This window comes from Salarias fasciatus, chromosome 19 (genome assembly GCF_902148845.1).
Source record: "Salarias fasciatus chromosome 19, fSalaFa1.1, whole genome shotgun sequence".
Lineage (NCBI taxonomy): Eukaryota > Metazoa > Chordata > Actinopteri > Blenniiformes > Blenniidae > Salarias > Salarias fasciatus.
Window position 1 is genome coordinate 5,376,390 of NC_043763.1, and position 19,692 is coordinate 5,396,081.

Here is a 19,692-nt window from a genome sequence, read left to right on the forward strand (position 1 = left end):
CCTCATTCAAGTGATCCAAGTGAAGCACAGATACGGTTTTACGTGTGGGTTTATCTCACCTGACACAGATAAAGCGCGGGCCTGCTGTGTGTCATTGTGTTGTGAACCTGAGGCTGAAGTCCAGCAGTAAGTGGGCAGGGGAAGCTGCGGGAAAAGTCCTGCCAATGTGAGCTCAGCTCTTCACAGCCGTGTTTGCTTTTCTGCTCATTTTCTGTTAGTCAGACAAGAAAACACACAGCGTGGGGGAAGATTCAGGTACAGCATTTTCAAACGACCTGCCTCTTCATACAGATGAATTGGATTCCGTGTGGCCGGTTTGGTTTACCTGCTTCAGCGTTGTTGGTCTTAGAGGACAGAAAGTGTCATCATGAAGTGTTGGACGTGTTGGATTGCTGCTGCTGCTGCAGCGTTCCTGCCGCTCAGTGTGATGGGATTTGACTCAGAGCATCTCCAAGCTGAGAACCTCAGTATCCTTCCTCCAGAGGAACACCACTTGGTCCTGAACCGAGACATGAAAGGTATTTGAAGCTTTTACTTTAAATGAGACTCTCAATGCAAACTGCTGTTTACTGAAAAAAAATAAATAATAATTTCACAAAGAATTTCACAAAGAATTGGGCCAAAAACAGTTTTACTTTTGTTTTTAAATCCTAAGTAAACATTGTCTCAGATGCTTTGTTTGGATCAGTATCACACATGTGGGTCAAATTCCAACTGACGATAAGTGTTGTCATGTGAGATAATGTCGGCGTATTAATCAGACAAACTGTTGTAATAGTGGAGATCGATTTTCCCACAAAAACATTGAGCAACCGAGCTGTTGCAATGCTGCCAGTGTGATATCTGGGAAACATTATGCATTGATTTGACAATGATGTAGATTTGAAACCACCACAGCTATAAAACATCCTATCTTCTACTATGGTGTCTGTTACTTTAAAGACATTGAATGTTTTATTGCAATTTTAAGAGCAAAAAATTGATTTTACCTCGATAAAATATTACATGCTTAAAAGCCTTCAGTTGAAAAATAAAGAACATGAAAATCTCAATTGTTGCAAACAAATGTAGAACTAAACGACTTTGTCTATTTCATAGGCTATAATGTAAAAAAAAAAGTTGGGAATCACTGATGTAGATGGTACAAATTGCACTTAACCATGAGTACTTGTATATTTTCTCAATAAACAAATAAACTTTCAATTATTTCCTTTCGTTTGTTTCTGTGCCCCACCAGTGCCGCCCAGAGACTGCTATGAAATGCTGATGGCTTCTTCAGGTAAAGCCAGAGACGGCATCTACCTGATCCAGCCGGGCGACTCGCCCATCGTGGTCTACTGCGCCATGCAGGAGGGCGGCTGGACCGTGGTGCAGCACATCACCGTCAACAGCAGCGTCAACTTCGACTGCACCTGGAACGAGTACAAGAACGGCTTTGGCCTGGTCACCGGAGACCACTGGCTGGGGAACGAGTACCTCCACCAGCTCACCCGCGGCCCCGCTCGCTACAAACTGGGAATCAAACTGGTGGACCCGGACGCCGTCACCAAGACCGGGGAGTACGATCCCTTCCTGGTGGAGGGTGAGTCGTCGGCGTATAGACTGAGGCTGGGGCTGTTTCAGGGCACGGCTGTGGACGCCCTCACCATGGACACCGAGAACTACCTGCACGACAACCAGAGATTCACCACCAAAGACAGAGACAATGACAACTACTTCAAAAACTGTGCCAAACTGGAGTTTCAGGGGGTGCCCGGAGGGGGGTGGTGGTACGACGCCTGCGCCGGCGCCAATCTAAACCGCAGGAATGTCATCTACTGGCAGAAGGACTGCAACAAGGAGCGGCTGTGCAAGTATGCGTGGATGATGGTGAGACCTTCGGACACAGTGAAGCTGGTCCACGGCGGAGACTGCATGAAGGACGAGCTGTGAGGAGAGTTACATGGACATGCTGGACATCCAGTTCACCACGGTTTATTCAAAAATGCATGAACATGATCACAACGGACTGAAACGAACCAAAAAGACCTCTTAATAAAGTTTGAATCACAGTATAAAATTGTAATTTTAGCTCAAGTTTTTGTGTCCATCATACACCACGTCTGTATATTTCAAGCAAAGCATCATTTTTTTTCCTTCTTTTTTTTTTTTTATTCCCCATTTGCAAGTGCGGAGATCTGGTCCATCACAGTTGAACGAAAAGAAATGTTTCATGACATTATAGCTTATGACACATAATAATAAAAGCAGGTTTGCCCGACAACCTCCATCCAACGCTTACAGAGGGAACATCACACGAACAGCAATTTTCCACAGTACTTTACAAGGTCGCTAGAAATATAGTGATAACATGCTGACTCAGCTAAAGTAATTCATAAAAACAAATGAGGGAAAAACAAAATCCTGAGGATCAAAACCAATTTACAAACAACATGTGCCATTAAACCCTCTGTTGTAAACACTCACATTACTAGCAAATAAGTTATGAGAAGTGAAGTGACTAAAAGGTTACTGTTTGGGTGATTTGTTCGATTCCGATGACTGTAGTTTTCACTTTGAAGCACAGAGGATGTGAAACACGTGGAACCACTGAAGCGTGAAGTATGACAATGGCACACGTGAAAAGGCTTTTGATTACCTTCAAGTTACAATCCTGACTTAGCGAGCAAACTCTGGCATCGGTACAACACGGATTAGCCCTTTAAAATACATACGCAGTTCCACACTGTGCTTCATCTGTACAAACACGAATACTTAAGGAATCCAATAGAGCTGGTTGTGATCGGGAATCACGGCGTCATCTTAAGGAGACACTGACAATAATCATCTTGCATGCAGAGTGAGGTTTTCGATCTGCATCTTGAATACAAAACAAAACAATGTTGTTTAAAGGTGCTGTATGTGAAGTTAAGCAATGCTACTTTTGTGCACTGTGTGGCAGTAGTAAGTAAATGTGGTACTAATTTTATTTTCAGTTCATCAGAAGTTAGAACTTGCAAAGAGCCCCAGTGTCTGATTTGTTTCTGAACACAGAGCCGAAGCTTGATTCAATTCCCTGTTTCTGTGACAACATCTACAAGTGAAAATTGAAAACTTCTGTTGCTTTTTGAGTCTGTTTTGCTCAACTAAGATGCTCAGGGCCAGTGGACGCGCATTTTAAAAATGGTTCCCAAGGTGGAACTTTCTGAAAATCCCCCAACCAGGTTTTAATAGAATCAGTAGAAAATGCTAATTGTCTGATGCAACTCGGTAGTTTTATAGTGGAGAGTCACTGATAACAGCAATCTAACTGGGTTGTCTGTCCTAATAAATGTCTGTGTACCATTCTTGATGTTTATAGCTGTTGTACATGCTAACTACAATGTTTTGAAAATGTTGTCATCTAAATGCAAAACCTTTCTGAAATGAAAATGCGAAAAAGGCTCAAAACCTAAGAGACTGGGCAGATTGTGGCTAACTGGTGAGCTTGCCAACCCATTCTAAAAAGGTTCGATCAAATAAAAAAAAAAAAAAAAACCCACCATACTGTACCTTTAATTTCCTGTATTGTTTTGCAATTTAATTTTTTTTTTTTTAAAAAAAACAACATATGTGCGTCCTGTCTTTTCCAAAACATTTTTGAACCAATGCACAGTGCCACGTGATGCTTTTTCCACATCCAGAGTTTCAGCAGCGATTAACAAACACTACAGCAGGCCTACTGATTACTGGGCAGCAACACTATAAGATGCACCAACTTCTTGAAACAACACATTTATTTTAGCTAAAATTCAACTCCATGAAGCCAGGATCATTGTTTGGGACGTGCTGTGTGTTTTTTTGTTTCTTTTAACAGCTATTTGTTAAACACCGTCTTTTGAAAGCAGTTCATGTCAGCTTGGAGCTGACCACGGGGTTTTGACCATACCAGTAAAGCTTCTCCTCAATCCTTTTCTTCTTCCACTGACAGAGTAAAAGCATGCGAAAGGTCTTCTGAAAGGTCTTGTTGCACAGGGCGTAGCACATGGGGTTGACGGTGCTGTTGACGTAGCACAGCCAGTAGCCCAGATGCCAGAGCGAGAGGGGAATGCAGTCCGAGCAGAAGGTGGAGATCAGCACCATGATGTTATAAGGCGTCCATGTCAGGATGAAGGCCAGCAGGATGGCGCTGAGAGTCTGAGCTGCCTTCCTCTCTTTGATCAGCACCATCCTCTTCCTCTTGGTGATCTGGTTCTTCAGGGTGGCGTCTATGGGCTTGGACGTGGAGGAGGTGGACGGGACGCTCATGGACTCGGCCGAGGAGAACGTTGACGAAGCCCTCTTGGTGTCTCCGTTCTTGCTCTGGTGCTCGGCCGGAGTGTCCTTCACCACAGGCTTGAACTTGTAGGAGACGCACTTGCTGCTCTTCTGGGAGCTGCTTTTGGGCGGCGCCTGGAAGAAGCTGTCCTCGTCGTAGCTGCTGAGCTGCTCGCTCTCGCTGCCCACGCCACTCTTCCCGGGCTCACAGGCCGGGTTCCTGAAGGAGGGCTGGAAGCCCCCCGGAGACACGGGCCTGTCTTCGTCCTCTGACGAGGCGTAGCTGTTGAAGGTGGTCAGCTGACCGGCTTTGGACCACTCGTCGTTGGTGGAGGCTGCTGATTTGGCAGCGTTGCTCCTGCTGGAGGACGACCAGGACGCCTGGTTCCTGTCCTGCGAAGCTGATCTCAGTTTACAGCTGAAGCAAGACCGGATGATGGTCTTCTGAGGCTGATTCGCCCCAGAGTCTGAGGAATAGTTAATCCCCTGGAGCTCCGCGAGATCTTTTGTCCTCTTCTCTGTTTCTTTATAGATCCGACAGTAGAGGATAGTCATGACTGAGACAGGAATGTAAAAGGCTGCGATCGCCGTCCCAAAGGTGATTACAGGCTCTGAGAAAAACTGGATCTGGCATTGCCTCTCGGGGACAGTCCTTTTTCCAACAAAGTACTGCCAGCAGAGGATAGGAGGGGCCCACAGGATGAGGGACACCAGCCAGGCTAAGCCGATCATGATCCCGGCTCGCTTGGGAGTCCGTTTGGCCCTGTAGGTCAGAGGCCGGGTGATGGAGAAGTATCTGTCGAAGCTGATCACCAGCAGGTTCATGACCGAGGCGTTACTGGCCACGTAGTCCACCGCCAGCCAGAGATCACAGGCCAGGTTACCCAGGGCCCAGTAGCCCATCAGAATATAGGAGGTGTAGAGGTTCATGGAGAAGACCCCGATGATGAGGTCCGCAGCAGCCAGACTCAGCAGGTAGTAATTATTCACGGTCTTCAGCTGACTGTTGACTTTAAACGACACCATGACGAGAACGTTCCCCACGATGGTGATGAGGCTGACGATGGCCGACACGGTGGCGATGGTGATCACTTCCCAGAGGCTGTGGGTGACCAGCTGGACGTCCATGGCACTGTTATTCACCGTGGAGTTCATAATGCTTCCTCCCTCCATGGCTGCCTCGTGGTTACTGGAGTTCAGTCATTGTGTTGCAAGGTGGAGAACTCCTGCCGAGGAAGAGAAAGAGAAGTTATTCTTTATATCCGCCACAAGATGGAGACAATTCAGTATGATTACTCACTAAAGCAGTAGTTCTTCAAACTGAACATACCACTGAGTCAGGCACGCTACACAATTGTGATCTCTCACAATTACATTTGAAAGCTTCTGTGTTTTTTTGAATCCATATGAAGTGTTTAAGCCATTAATCTGTGTCACATATCTAAATTCCAGGTCACTGTATAATATTATGTGTTTACATAAATCAGTGCTGTTATATTAACAGCAGGAGCTTATAATTGCATAAGACCCATTTACACTTATTATATTGAAATTAAAAATGATGCAGAAAATTTATACTCGGATTAAAAAGACAAAAAAAATATCCAGTAATTCACAATGTTTTACATGCAAATAAAGGAGAAAAAAACAGTTTCAGCAAGGTGATTAAGAACAACATGGAATGTAGAAAAAAAAAGTCTTCATTAAAGTAAAGGTAATAAAATTAGTGAAAGTGTTGTGAAAGACTGAGCAAATAATGGTGAGTTAATTCCACAGGTGAGGAGCGGAGGAACTAAAAGCTGCTTCCCCCTCATTTCTTCTGACTCTGGGAACATTTAATAACCCTTTTCCTGAGGAGCTCAGAGGTCTGAAAGTTTCATATTAATATTCCTTATATCGGTCTCCTGTCAGCAGGAGGAAATATCTGTGAGTTCAAGATATATTCCCGGCATGATTTTTCCCTTTTTGGTTGATAAGAAGAAACAAACAAAAAGAGAAAAATGAAGGCCGAAACTATTTCATAAAGCCTGAATTCACTGTCAGTGCAGTCTGCCTCACGGTTCATGCGTACAGATTTTGATATCATTGTTTTTGTGGGTATAAATCATGACTGGTACGTTGTGCTAATCCCTCATTATGTGTTTTGACTTGACTTTTTCAGCATGAAAACAGAAATGTGTTTTTACTGACTGCCTCAGGTCTGTATTTACCCAAACATTTTTCATTAAAATAGTGCGCTGACTTGAAGGGCGTCATGGATTTTCGACGTGCGCTGGTCAATATGATGGGAAAAGGCCTGAAAAGATGATTGGTTTTTCTCACGCAGAAAGTAGAACTGCAACTATTTTTGGAAGGGAAATATTTTTTGCCATGAGGATGAATTAATGATAGAGAGTCTCTGAGAGGTCACTGCGCACACAGGAGGCAGTCTGGACAGAGTAAAGCTTCACATGATATCTCCTGGTCATATAGTATATAAAACACATACAGGAATGTTATTTACGATTATTGAGATGTTTTGTATTCATGTTATTAAAATTACACACATTTTCTTGGATTATATTTGGAAATATTAAAAAAAATTACTTTACTGTAAGTCTTAGATTGAAAGAAGTTAACATCAACAACATTTTTCTGTGCAAACGTGTTTTAGCTTCACATCCTTTCAGTTCAACAGTGCTAACATCAGGACTGCACACCCCCGACATCAGGAAACCCACAGCACACATGGTCTCTTTATTTTCTAGAGCAATGGACTGAATGCACATTTGATTCCTCTGTGCTGGACACTACAATCAGTAATGATCCGTGTAAAGATGGATGTGTGTGTTTGAAGCGAGTCCATAAGAAATCGGCTCCGGCTTGATGCTCTCTATCCGTCACAGCATGACAGTAACGTGTGCTTGAAGGCTTTCATCAAACATGGATATGAATGGATGTGTGTGCATGAATAACACTGATCTGTGCCCGTTCGTGGAGGCTACACTGTTTGGGCACGAGTTGGGAGCACAAGTTAAAAAGCTGGACTTTTTTTTTTTTTTACCAAATACACTAAACCAGAGAGTAAGCAATTATAAATGCTGTGCATTGATTGTTTGCCTCTATTGACACATGTTGGGCTGCAATCTCAGCACACAGAAACACTGGTATTTCTCTTTTTTTCTTAACCTTTAACAGTATGTATTGACACCCTAATGTTCACAAACAAATAGAAATTTAATAACTGAGTAAAAACTGCATTAATAAAACGTAAAATGTAGCTTTAAAAAAAATCCCAGAAAACCTTAAGTAATCAACAACAAAAAAAAGATAAAAATGGCAATAAATAAAATATTCCTTTCAAAACATGACAAGAGGAGTATTTATTTGTCTCCTAATGAAGCTCAACTCTTTATGAGTAAATAAGAACATTTTCCAGATATTCCAGCACCATCGCCTTCTCCATCACCTGCTGGTTCCACTCTATCAGCCTCCACAACAGAAACTCCTGCAGACGACTGTCAGAGCCTGCTTAAAAATCACAGGACTGCTTCTCAGAACTCCGTCTGCAGGATAGTTAACATGTAGACTGGCAAACCGAATCACCCTTGACCTCTCACATGCATTCGAGCGGCTGCCTTCTGGTCGACGGCTTCACTGCCCTGCATGCAGGACACAGAGGAGGCAGGATAAACCATATACCGGCCCCCAACACCCTGCCATTTAGCACTTTGCAATTTATATATAGTGTATATGTTTATGCATTGACCTCATTGTTACCTACTTCTTATTCAGATTTGCACTATATGACTTTTTGTTTTTTTTCTTTTCCTATATTATTCACCATTATTTGTATACATATTGTATATACTGTATTTCTTAAATATGATGCTATTGTTGCATTACCTGCTCTACATGCCTTTTTTAATTGCTCCCTGGGGATAAATAGTTTTCTGAATCTGAAGCAGCCTCAAAGCCAAGCTGTCAGGGTGTTTGTAAAAAAATGCATAATGCAACAGGTTGTATTTTTTTTTTTTTTTTTTTTTTTTTGACATTTCACTGTATTTTGCCCCAAAGGTATCACTAAAATAAATTTCATGGTAAGATCGTTTCCATTTTCTGTAGAAACTGTTTGTTGCATTGCACAGTATGCCTGAGAAAAATACCTATAATTCCAAAAACCAAAGAAAAACTTTAAATCCAAAAGTTATTAATTCATTATTTTACTGATCAAGTCCACTCAAGATGAGATGTTTGGCTGCATGGGGCTCCTGAACTAAAATGTGTTTGACTCCCCTGGTTCAAAGCATCCTTTAGACAGATTACCCCTACAAATGACTTCAGTTTCAGATATTTACAGCATAAATCCAAATGATTTAGGGTTCAAATATCTTAAATTGACCTTTTTGTGGGCTGCACAGGAATCTGACCTGGTCTATCCTGCAGGTTTATTGGTAATTAATGACTAAAAATTAACAGAATGACTTGCTAAACACACAAATAAGTAGTTTTGATATAAATACCTCTTGATCTGTTATTGGGTGTGACTTTTGCTTGAAATGAATTCAGAGGAGTGCATTTTCAGTTAGAATATTTTCAGATAATTCAAACACAAAAGCATTTATTTATTTCCTTTTTTTTTTTTTTTTTTTTGGTTTCTTTATCATCCAAATGATGAGAAAAATGCCTGCTGGTGAAATAAAGCTTTTCTCATTAATAGAATTTTTCTCCTTATGAAGGTATCCAACAGGCCACACTGCGATGTGTCACACAGTTCAGCGGTGGAAAAATAACTTCCTGATTTATTGGCATTTTTTGTGCAGCGCTGGGTTAGCGGGAGTGCCAGCGGCAGCCCGAGGCACACACAAATAACATTCCTGGTACTGCGGGGGTCCTCCTGCGGGACTCGGGTCGTCCCTCATTTTGTCATAAAGTGGCATTTCTCATCACATCACTCAAATCCACTCATCGTTACACCGTTCCGCGCAGGTCCGCAGGAGCTTTCACCATATTGTGCTCTTCTGCTGTATTTCCTGATGCACAAAATTGATTCCCTGAGCAAGGGTTCACCTTATTATTTTTAAAAAATTCTCAATTTTCCTCATAGAGAATATTTATAGTTACGACTGGAATTAATTTATCATCTTCAAAAAGTGAAAATGGAGACACTCATTGAGAATTCTTATAAGTGCTCACAGCGAAAAGTTTGAAAGCTAACTTGCTGATCCTGAAAGATGGAAATGGCATGTGAATATTTAAAGCGACAAAGATTATTTGGTCAACAACTTTACACCGTTGAAAGTAGCATAAAATGACATAATTTCCATAAATGGCTGAAATAATGCTTGTAAAGTCTGTATAACCACGAAAAACATTGAGCAAACTGGGCAAATTTAATGATTTACAGCTCTCCTAAAATGCAGCACTTAAAGAGTGCATTGACACCAAGTAGCAATGTGCGCTATATTGGCAACATCTACTCCAAAATACAGTAAATAGGAGATATATGGACTGTAGAACCAATCAGTAAACATAAGCAGACCAAACTGCAATTAGCCGCAATTAGCTGATGAATGTTAATGTATTCATTACTGTCAGAGTCCTGCACAAAATGCACATAATTACTTCAATTACAGCTCATTGTGACTCATTCTGAGGCAACACTGAACTGCATATTGCTCATCATCAGGGTTATGTTGGATAGTACACATTTTGGGGGTAACTGCACATTTCAATGCTTTAATTTCTATTTTAAAATCTTGTTGTACTCTTTTCTTGCCTATCTTCTCTATTTTTTCATTTTTACTCAAAATTGGGTGATATATTTTGTCTATATTGTCTACATGCTTACGCTACAGGAAGGCAAGCGAGACAAGATTTCAGTTCCACTGTGTCTTGTATGTTCAGCAGATTTGACAATAAAGCTCACTTTGACTTTGATTTTACCGTCACCACTAATGTTCTCGTTTTAAATGAGCGTCATACATCTTGTGACAACGCGTGTACTTCAGCGTGTCAGTTTGCTGATAATATAGATATTGTTCGAGTGAAATGTGGCTACAGTGATGCAGAAGCAAGACTCGAATATGCACAAAAAAGTATAAAAGTATGCTTTATCGAGGCAGCTTTTGAAATTTGAAGGGATATTGACCTGCTAATAACCTGCTTTTTGAGAATACTTGCATGGACACACACACGCACGCACGCACGCGCACACACACACACACACACACACACACACACACACACACACACACGAAACAAAGTAGCTGTACCTTATTGACCTGAAGAGGTAGAACACGTCAAGCCTGCTAATAGCTTCTGAATGGAAGCAGGAAGGGTTTTAATGGTCCACTCAGCGCTGCGAGCGCGGGGTAAACATGGACCCTGCCTCACTATAAATAGTGGATACGGTGTGTTGTGCCCGACTTTTGTAGTTTTTATGGCCTGATGTCAAATGTGTGACGCACAAGGAGGAAAAGCTTTGCGACGCCGAGTGTATTTGGGAAAATGGGCGATTTTAAAAATAGATTTAGATTTACAGATTTACAGGAAATAGAACGAGAGCAAAGACCTCTGTGGGGCTTATTTGAGATGCTTCCCATCAATAACGAGGCTGACGTTAGCTTCCCATTCTGCATTTCAGGGAAAAGTTAACATTTGGAGTGTTAGTTGGAAACCAACTTCCAACTTTTAATCACAACCAGCGTTAACGTCCACAGAAATCAGAGCCAGTTTGAACTACCCATAAGTTGTTGTTGTTTTTTCAAATTTGTACCACAATTCATATGTGGATTTTTTTTAAAATCTGATTGGAAGTTAACTTACCATCACAATTTGTCAACATTGGCCCATTTTTCCTGCGTTTGAAGAAATGTGTTGGCTGATCCCCAGTCATGATCATGTGGACCATTGGAAACTAATTTCTGAGCAAAACATTTCATTCAGTGTGGCTTGATGGGATTGAATTGTACACACACTCCATTTCGGAACTGATGCCCTATTTCAATCTACATGCAAACAACCACCTTCCTTTTAATGGCAATGTTTTCACTTGCTTGAAGTTGCTCAAGCTAAGTTACCAACCTGGTGGTCTTCCATTTGCTACGTAGGTGGCGTACGCCCCCTTCCCTCAGCTTATCACACTGACCCTGTTTCGACCTATTGAGTCACAATTTAGTGTCAGTTTGGGGCCTGCAACTGGTTAAAGCGGCGTTGCGCCCTTCCCCTGGCTTATTGGCACCAATCCTGTCTACTGTGGCAACCCTCCACCTTGACATCAGGTCTGCAAGCAGGGACTGAGGGTTGCTGGAGCAGTACAGCTGGCTGTTAAAGCCTTCTTGGCATTGTCAGAGGAGGGCACTTGCTCAAACGGCCAGACTGCACCTTGGCCGTCTTCCACATCAACCAGGTCTATCTGGATTTTGTAGGTCTCCCAGCATCATCTCAGGTGGGTTGTGACCTGTCTGGCCAGTCCTGTGTCTGCAGGGGCCTGAACCCACTTGCGGACTCGGGTGGTGCACACAATTTGGGATTGCTTCAGAGGAACCAACCCACTGTCTGCTTGGGTTCCCCTGAGGAGGATCACCAGCCTCTGGGTAAGATGCACCGGTGTACCCTTGGCCAGAGGGCCTCCATTAAATTTTTTTAGCCACTTCCTCTGATCTGACACGCCCCAGAGAATTTGTCAGGAGGGCCGTATACTGTTGATGGTGGCCCTCTTTTCTTGCCAGCTCAGGTATGGTTCTTATGTTGCACAGTCTCTCTCTCTCAGCAAATCTGACCAGCTGCACTTAAACATTTGGTTACTGGAAGGTCACTTAGCTGCTGAGCAGCTGTACGGAGCCTGTCACCTGTTGACCATTCTCAATGTCAGAGCGCCGTCCACCTGACTGCAGTACGATGATTGGTGAACGTTCTTAAGTGGGGCAGTATCTGTAGGGGGGACCTGGTGCTTTACCCTGTCCCCACAATCTTAGATTCTTGCAGACTCCTCTGGAGTGGGGTCGCCCTCCTTATTCCCTGAGGGTGTATGTGGCAACAATATCAGCCCGGCGTGGTAGAGCTGCAAATCGGGCATTTTGGGCCACGACCGAGTGACGACTTTCTCAAAGGGACTCTGAGGCTTCACCCTAAAAGCCCCATGGGCCCCAGTGTGGGACTGGTGCTGGAGGGCTCGCGTTAGCCTCCATGTGAACCCTTGGCAACAGTGGAACTGCAGTGAGTGCCACACAAGACTACATTTTGCTGGATATTGCCTTGGTGAAACGCGTGGTGGGGTACAATCTTCACTTATCAGCCCATTATGTCCGAGGTGGCATCCGGATGATAGGGGTGGCACTCTAAGTCCAACCATTGCCATTTTCCCAAAGGTGCTGTTGGGTCTACAGACTGTTGAGCCTCCATGGCTCACACAATATGGCTCTCCATGGAGGATTCCTCGAGACAGGGGAGCTCTTGTGCCCAGTAAGAGCTCTGGGATGTTACGTTAATGCTTCTACAGGACTTTATACCTCCGAATAGCTTTAGTCTGTTATGGAGGCACTGGTTGAGGCTCTGCTCTCTCCAAGCAGTGCCTATCGCCCTGGATCATGGATACCATTCACCATTCTTGTCAGGTGGCGAACCCCCCTTTACCATTGGGTGCGTGCTGCCACTCCACCAGAGCAGTGTATACACCTTGGGCCACCATGAGAGGAGTAGCCCTGGATGACATGTATTCTGCTTTTTTTGGGTTGTACAGCATGAACGCCGCCACTCCCCAACCACTGGGTGTCGTCCTTGGTTCTGCAGAGGTCGTTAGAGAGGCTGGTCTCTGGGATTCCTGGTGACTGGTAATTTAAGCATTATCTCTTCTTCTGCGAACCGAAAAAGTCAATTCAGGTCCTGTTCACAAGACAAGTGAAAACACAAAACTTCTGTTGTTTTTTAGAAAGTTTTTGAAAATGCTGACTCCGGTCACATGAGGGAAAAGTTTTTTGAAATTCTCCATCTCAATGCAAATAAAGGATAAAGATATAAAAATCTTTTGGGAGTAGTAATTCACTTTAAAATTTGTGGAAGCCTCATATAAAACATGTTCAAAACAAGCTGTTCAGAAGCGTCTCGGTCTTGGATAAAGCGAAAGACACGTTGGCCCCAAAATCACTCCACATTCTTTACAACTCACTGGTGGTATCTTATTTATGTTATTGTGTTGAGGTATGGGGAATACATATAAAAGCTCATTACAAAGACTCTTCATCCTGGGAAAAAGAGCAATAAGAGTTGTCCACAATGTTCACCCTAACCCTTGTGGAAGAGAAGGTTACGATTTAGGAGAAAAACTCATCTTCAAGGTTCACAGAATGCGTATTATTGTTCCTTATTTTTGCATGTTCGAAATTAACTTCAACTGAGTTGAAAACCACATAATTTTCAGTGTTTAATGGAAACATTGAGCAAACGAGGCCTATATAAAGATATAAAGCACGGTTGACAATGCCATATACAACGGACCACAATAATGCTAACCTCTCAAATGATGATGATAATAATGATAATAATGGTAATTATTGGAATTAATACAATTTAAAAAGGACTGTGAGAGTCAAACACAACTTCATGTAAAGTATGGTCGCCATTGGATTTGTTACAGTAATGGTTTCAAACTTACTCTATAGCTAATAAAAATGTTGAAAAAAAAATCCTAAATTAAGAGTAAGTTCTAAGTTCTTCTCCAAAGTTTGGAGCAATAAAGAGTAATGCATGCTGGGAAAACCAATGGGGAAACTCGAGCTTTTTTCCAAATCACACCCTGCGTATTACCTGCAGCCCACATCCTCAGCGGATGTGTGCCTGCTGAAATATGGCGCCTCCTCAGTATGCATAAGTAATGCTCATTGATCCAGTGATTAACTTTGAGAGTGCGGACAGGGGAGCGCGCTCCGAGGCTCCACACCGGCTGCAGAGGCGGACATGTTGAAAGCCGGCTTCTTGCAGGTCCTCTGGCACGCCGCCACGCGTGTTTCTGTTTCTACGGCTGCATCAGCCCCCCCCCCCCAACACCGGACCTCGAGGTCATATGCAACCTTTCTTTAAACTCTCCTTTGGTTGCAGCACAACTGCTCAGCGCAGCAAAAAAAAAAAAAAAAACACAGGAAAGGAAAAAGCACACATGGTTGTTTGTGTGTGGCGTTAGAGAGAGAGAGAGGGGGACGAGAGCGTCCAACGACAAGAGGGAGAAAGCAACGGAGGAGGTCGAGGACACCATATGTGTCTGTGTGGTGAGTATGTATGATGTGCAAATCAGCCTGCAGCTCCTTGGCAGAGCGGTCGGTGTGCTGAAGTCTGATCGCTGACCCGTGGTTGAGATGAGGAGGAGGACCTTCCATACAGCTCAAATCCCTCTGTGTGTGTTCGTCACTGGAGGAGCCAGGAAGAAGATTACAAATGTCCTCAGAATGAAATCTGAAATATTCATCAATGCTTGAGTTGGAAAGCTGAAATATAACCAAAGGCAGAATTCATAGAGGGAGACGGTGGCGGGGGCGACTTATGTAACATCAATCACATCAATTTAAACTTTAGGGAGGAATCAATATTGATATCAGTATCAGGTCGTGCTCACACTGCTTGCGGATCCCTGATACAACTCGGTCATTACATGAAGTAATGAGCAATATCTAAAGTTTGCAGATCCTTTAAAATGAATGAGAACGAGAAAGTAAGTTGCATAACCTTCGCATATCATTTGCATATGGAATATAAGCTTTACGACATTTGATAAGTAGCTACTCGTGGTTTGCGTGTTCTTCCTGTTCCTGCATGTGTGTGTTTTTGTCCCAGCTTTCCTCTGACAGTCTAAAATCATGTGTTCGAGACCATTTGTTGACTTTAAATTGACTTTACTCTGGATTCAAATAGATGACCCCCTCCCAATACGCCGGGCTGCAGCAGCATAGAAGATGAATGAACGAATATAAACTAATAGTTTCTGTTATTAAATCTCAGGTAGCCCGCCCACTAATCTTTGTTGAGGAACATTTCTCACCTACTGACTCACTAACCACAATATTTTGCAGTGGACATTTCTCCCCTTTATTGATAATTTACCAGAACACTCCACTCTGCAGGGATTTTCTCAGCCTGATGAGAAATGATGAATATGATGGTGAGATGACAGTCATGATGTGTTTACGGGTGGATCTGGCAGCTGCTGGGAGAAATAAAATGAATAAAATGATAACGCCCCGCGCCTCCAGGAGCGCCGCTTTATGAGTGACTGCAACATTTTCTTAATGCCCCATCATTTATATAACGATCTGACCGCAGACTCATTTGTGTTCTTATGGCATAAAGTTTTATAAACACGGTTGAGCGTCTGCCTCTGGGCTGTAACTACCACATTTATCAAAGAGAGAGAGAAAAAAATAGTTCCAGCAGCATGCTAATGGCAAGGCAACAGCAGACTCACACACACACAGACACAGTAAAGAGGTGTAAATGTACAATAAAACGTGAGAGCAGATTTCATAGGATATGAATATGATGACATTAAACGTTATTGAGATCCAAATGCAATTATAATTATAAATCCTGTTGGTTCAAAGCATTTTTTTCTTTTTAAATTCCTATGGTAATGGTTTTTAGGCATAATTTCTTATTTTAATTAATCTGCACTCATTCATTCATTCATTCATTCAACCCTCCCTCCAAAAACTCTCTGCTGCCTCCAGGAGAAAGAGTCAAACCACTAATCTATTCCATTCGCATATCTTTGTGCAGCTGATTATTTGAATTACCTCCCAGATCAATAAAGTACTTATATAAGCATATATGTTTTGAAATAGGAGAAAGTGTAATGTATTTTTAATTTATTTTGTCAAAACACAAATTTTGTAAGTGAGTGGTATGAGGGTAATGAAGGCAATATACAACTACAAAATAAAGTTCAGTAAAAAATTCATATTGTAATAAAACCCAGAGTTCTGTCTGGGGTTTCTTCTGTACAAATACAATATCTTTTAACGTGTTGTGTTTATCCAGGGAGATTACCCACTACTGTTTGAGAGTTAGCTGGATTACAGGATTTTGATTTCATGGGTTTTGATTTGTTTGATCTCAGTGTAAACATGTAAAATACAAGAATCTGTTTAAATATTGTAATAATTCTGTGATTTGTGAGCAATTAGAGCCTGTTTACACAGCGTTTCAGAAAAATTTCACCTTCACATGGCAACGTTTAGAAAACAATGTCAATAAGCAGAAACACTGAAAACAAAGCAGGTTTAATGTTGGGCCACGAGTGTGTGCAGCTGGTTTTTCATGCTTTTATAGTGAAACCAAACGAACATGCACACAGAGAACAATATACTAGCAAATAGAAAGTACACAGACATTTATATTTTACAAACGACCAGGTTGAATTGCTCTTCAGAGTGACTCTCAAGTCCAGGAGAACATGATCATGACACAATAGAGGACACCACTGTTGTTGATATCCATCTACTTATGTAAAGTGCAGACAAACTATTTACTGCATCCATTGTATTCATGTGTTGTAGCAATCTTATCGTTTTCAAAAAATTGTACTTTAAGTGTCTCGGAGCACTTGAAACAGACCCCACTAAGATTTTTCCATTTTGCATCGTCATGGACCTGAAACATGTTCCGTCTTTTTGTTTTCTTTGAGATATGCTCTTCAGGAGAACAGTGCTCTTTATTTTGCCCCTAAATCACACCGGCTGCCAGCAGGCTGTGTTTTTCTTTTTTTTTTTTTTACTTTGTCTTGTCCTTCATATTTTATTCATTTTCTCTTGATTTTTCTGCTTCTCACCTGAGGCCACAGTGTGGGACAGAGCGCTGCCAATCGATTGAAGGTTCAACATCACTTCTTCACACAAGTTTTGAGAATCAGTTGTCAATAAATTTCCTTATTTTGTTTTTTAATTGTGCATGTTGGTATCACAACGTACAACAAATTTACAATATATTGCCCAGCTCTAATTCGATCCCTCTGTGGTAAAAAGACCAGACAGGGAGGTACACGCCCTCCAAATTTGGTGATAAATTTTCCCAAAGCATGTTGTGTGAACTGCTCCACCTCCTCCCCGCTGGCGCTGCGAGTCCCTGACCGAATGCGAGGGACTGGACGGACTCGTTAAAATCACGCTCCACTGCTTAATCCTTCTGTTTTGTCATTTCCAGTTAATCAGAGGAGGAGGGGAGGGAAGGTGAGAGCTGTGCACTTTACCTATTTTTTTTTTTATTTTTTTTTAATAGGATTATTGATTGGTGTCTTGGAGAGGTTTGAATCAACTCTTTAAATTCGGCTTAAAAAAACAGCACAACATGAATTGAACGTCTCAGATCACATTTTGATCAGATACCGTGAAGGCAGAGGTAAGGAGGGGCTGCGAATATGATGGTGCTGTAAAACGAGGTCTTTCAAGAGTCTTCAGAGAAATGGGTGTGAAATAGATGAAGGTTACCGTCAGACTCACAAAGCACAAAGAACAAGGAGGAGAAAAATGTGGCATGCAGGATGTTTATTTACCATCTCAACAGATAAAATCGCAAGTGATTTATCAGCAACTATAGCTGCAGTTTGACAGTGATATATGGATAAATACATTCATATGCAACATCCTGTTTTTTTATATATAGTGGGTCTTCTAGAATAACCGAGGCGCACACACACCCTCTGCTGTGTTCATTAAGGTAAAAGGCTACATTAAAAATACATGCCGAGACCTCTCAGACATGCACTTGTGCACACATGAGGCTGTTTCCTTTTAAATCCAGGTCATGCCTTTGTGCGTTCGTCGAAAAGTGCACTTTCAGTGAAAAACAAGCCGCCGGCGTAAAAGGTAAAGGTAAATGAATAGATATACTCACAAGAGTTTTCATCGGATGTCACAGCCTCCTGTTCCGGGGAAGGCAGCGTCTCCCGGTGAGAGCGAAGTTCATAGTTAATCCCTTTGTTTTGCCTGGGGAGCCTCGGGGTCAAGTGTGCCGCTGAGGAACAGGATCACAACACAGTTGGGGAGAGGATTGAGGTGGATGAGGAATCCCGCTGGCTTGACCCCCGCGTGCCAGAGGGGTCTCGGGTGGAGGTGGAGGAGACGGAGGATGAGAGGAGGGCGGCTCAGCATCACGCTCCTCTCGGCCGTCCACATCTGCCAAGCGCTGGAGAAAAGTATCCTCAGAGCATCCTCCCCTCAGTCACTCACTCACAGAGAGGAATTTTAGTCCTGATCCAATGAGAGGAGACAGCAGAGAAGTTTTCCTCCGAGTGTGAGCCGAGCGGGAAGGAACTGCGCCGCCTCTCAGTCAAGTTGAAGTAAAATGTCACTGAGAGGCAGGCGGATGACAGAGCCGAGCCACTGCCGCTGCCGCCGCCGCGACCGGAGCAGCGACTCCGCCTGACAGACACAGATGTAGCTGACGCTAGCAAGCTGGGAGGAGAAATTCCCATAGGGCTGAATGGTTCATCATGTTTCGGGACAGTGAGCATGCAGCTTAGACCAGTGAGTGTGAGAGGGAGGGAGGAGATGATGGGGGTGGTGGTGGAGGAGGAGAGGAGGAGGGGGGGGGGGGGGGTCTGGTTTGGAAGGTGTGGGGGTGGGAGGGAAAAAGTGTGTGTGAAGGTGGCACTGAGGGAGCTGTTGAGTCCAACGACTGGAGCCACATCCTGCCTTCCTGCTTTTAATTACCTTCAGTGGCTTGTTGCGAGGGGAAGCGGGGAAAAGATGGGGACTTTGGTTATCACTCCAGCCGGCTCTCCGAGGGTTTGAACAGCGGCGCGGCTATCGACAGACTCATCTGCAGAACATAAAACACCGCTGCTGCCTTTGTGCCCGCATGGGAGAGCACTGACATGGCTGGGACAGATAAGCAGACCACTGAAGTGACAGATGTTTTTTCACTGGGACCTGCGTGTGTGTGTGTGTGTGCGGTGGGAGTTATTTGTTTGGCATTAGGCGCTTGGCCTGGATGGGTGTTAAGTCTTTATATGTTTTAATCTGGATGACGGGTGCTAATCTATCCCACGAGCGCCCATCAAATCACAGAGGAGATACACTAATAAAATCCAGTCAATGCCAGTGTTTCACTTTCAGCTGCAGAATAAACACTTGATGTTTTTACTCCTTGGATTTGTTTCACTTTTGAGGCCACATAAAGAATTCAGCAGATAATGTGTTCTTATAAATCTATTGTAAAATTGAAATTATCTTTAGTTTTTCATTCTTAAAACAGCAGAAATGTTGCTTTGTTAGCTAGAAACTGTTGTTTCCAAGCTGTGTTAGGAGCAAGACTTTATTAGTGGACTACATTTGACAATAGCATACCTTTTTTGTGTAAGATTATAAAAGCATTATGTAATAGATGAGTAGTAGTATGAGGAGTTGTAGAGCTGCTGTCTCTCTGTCCTGTCCACTGCAGGCATTAAGTTTC

At 42.9% G+C, this 19,692-nt stretch overlaps 2 protein-coding genes across 2 annotated transcripts; one reads left to right on the forward strand and one right to left on the reverse strand.

Annotated features, from left to right (window-relative positions):
• The first annotated feature begins 367 nt into the window (after nt 1–367).
• LOC115406594 (fibrinogen-like protein 1-like protein) lies at nt 368–2,115 on the forward strand. Its single transcript, XM_030116719.1, has 2 exons — nt 368–518; nt 1,238–2,115. The coding sequence occupies exons 1-2, from the start codon at nt 368–370 to the stop codon at nt 1,930–1,932; spliced, it is 846 nt and encodes a 281-aa protein (XP_029972579.1). The 3' UTR covers nt 1,933–2,115.
• Nucleotides 2,116–3,602: 1,487 nt separating this feature from the next.
• Nucleotides 3,603–18,353, reverse strand: chrm5a (cholinergic receptor, muscarinic 5a). Its single transcript, XM_030116715.1, has 2 exons — nt 18,133–18,353; nt 3,603–5,501 (listed from the first exon to the last, which is right to left on the reverse strand). The coding sequence occupies exon 2, from the start codon at nt 5,446–5,448 to the stop codon at nt 3,868–3,870; it is 1,581 nt and encodes a 526-aa protein (XP_029972575.1). The 5' UTR covers nt 5,449–5,501; nt 18,133–18,353; the 3' UTR covers nt 3,603–3,867.
• Between the last annotated feature and the right edge of the window lie 1,339 nt (nt 18,354–19,692).

Bases quoted from the DNA above. Each gene is read 5' to 3' on its own strand.
- chrm5a (XM_030116715.1), bottom strand. From the start codon at position 5,448: ATGGAGGGAGGAAGCATTATGAACTCCACGGTGAATAACAGTGCCATG.
- LOC115406594 (XM_030116719.1), top strand. From the start codon at position 368: ATGAAGTGTTGGACGTGTTGGATTGCTGCTGCTGCTGCAGCGTTCCTG. The intron at 519-1,237 runs GTATTTGAAGCT...GTGCCCCACCAG, and splicing joins CCTGAACCGAGACATGAAAG to TGCCGCCCAGAGACTGCTAT.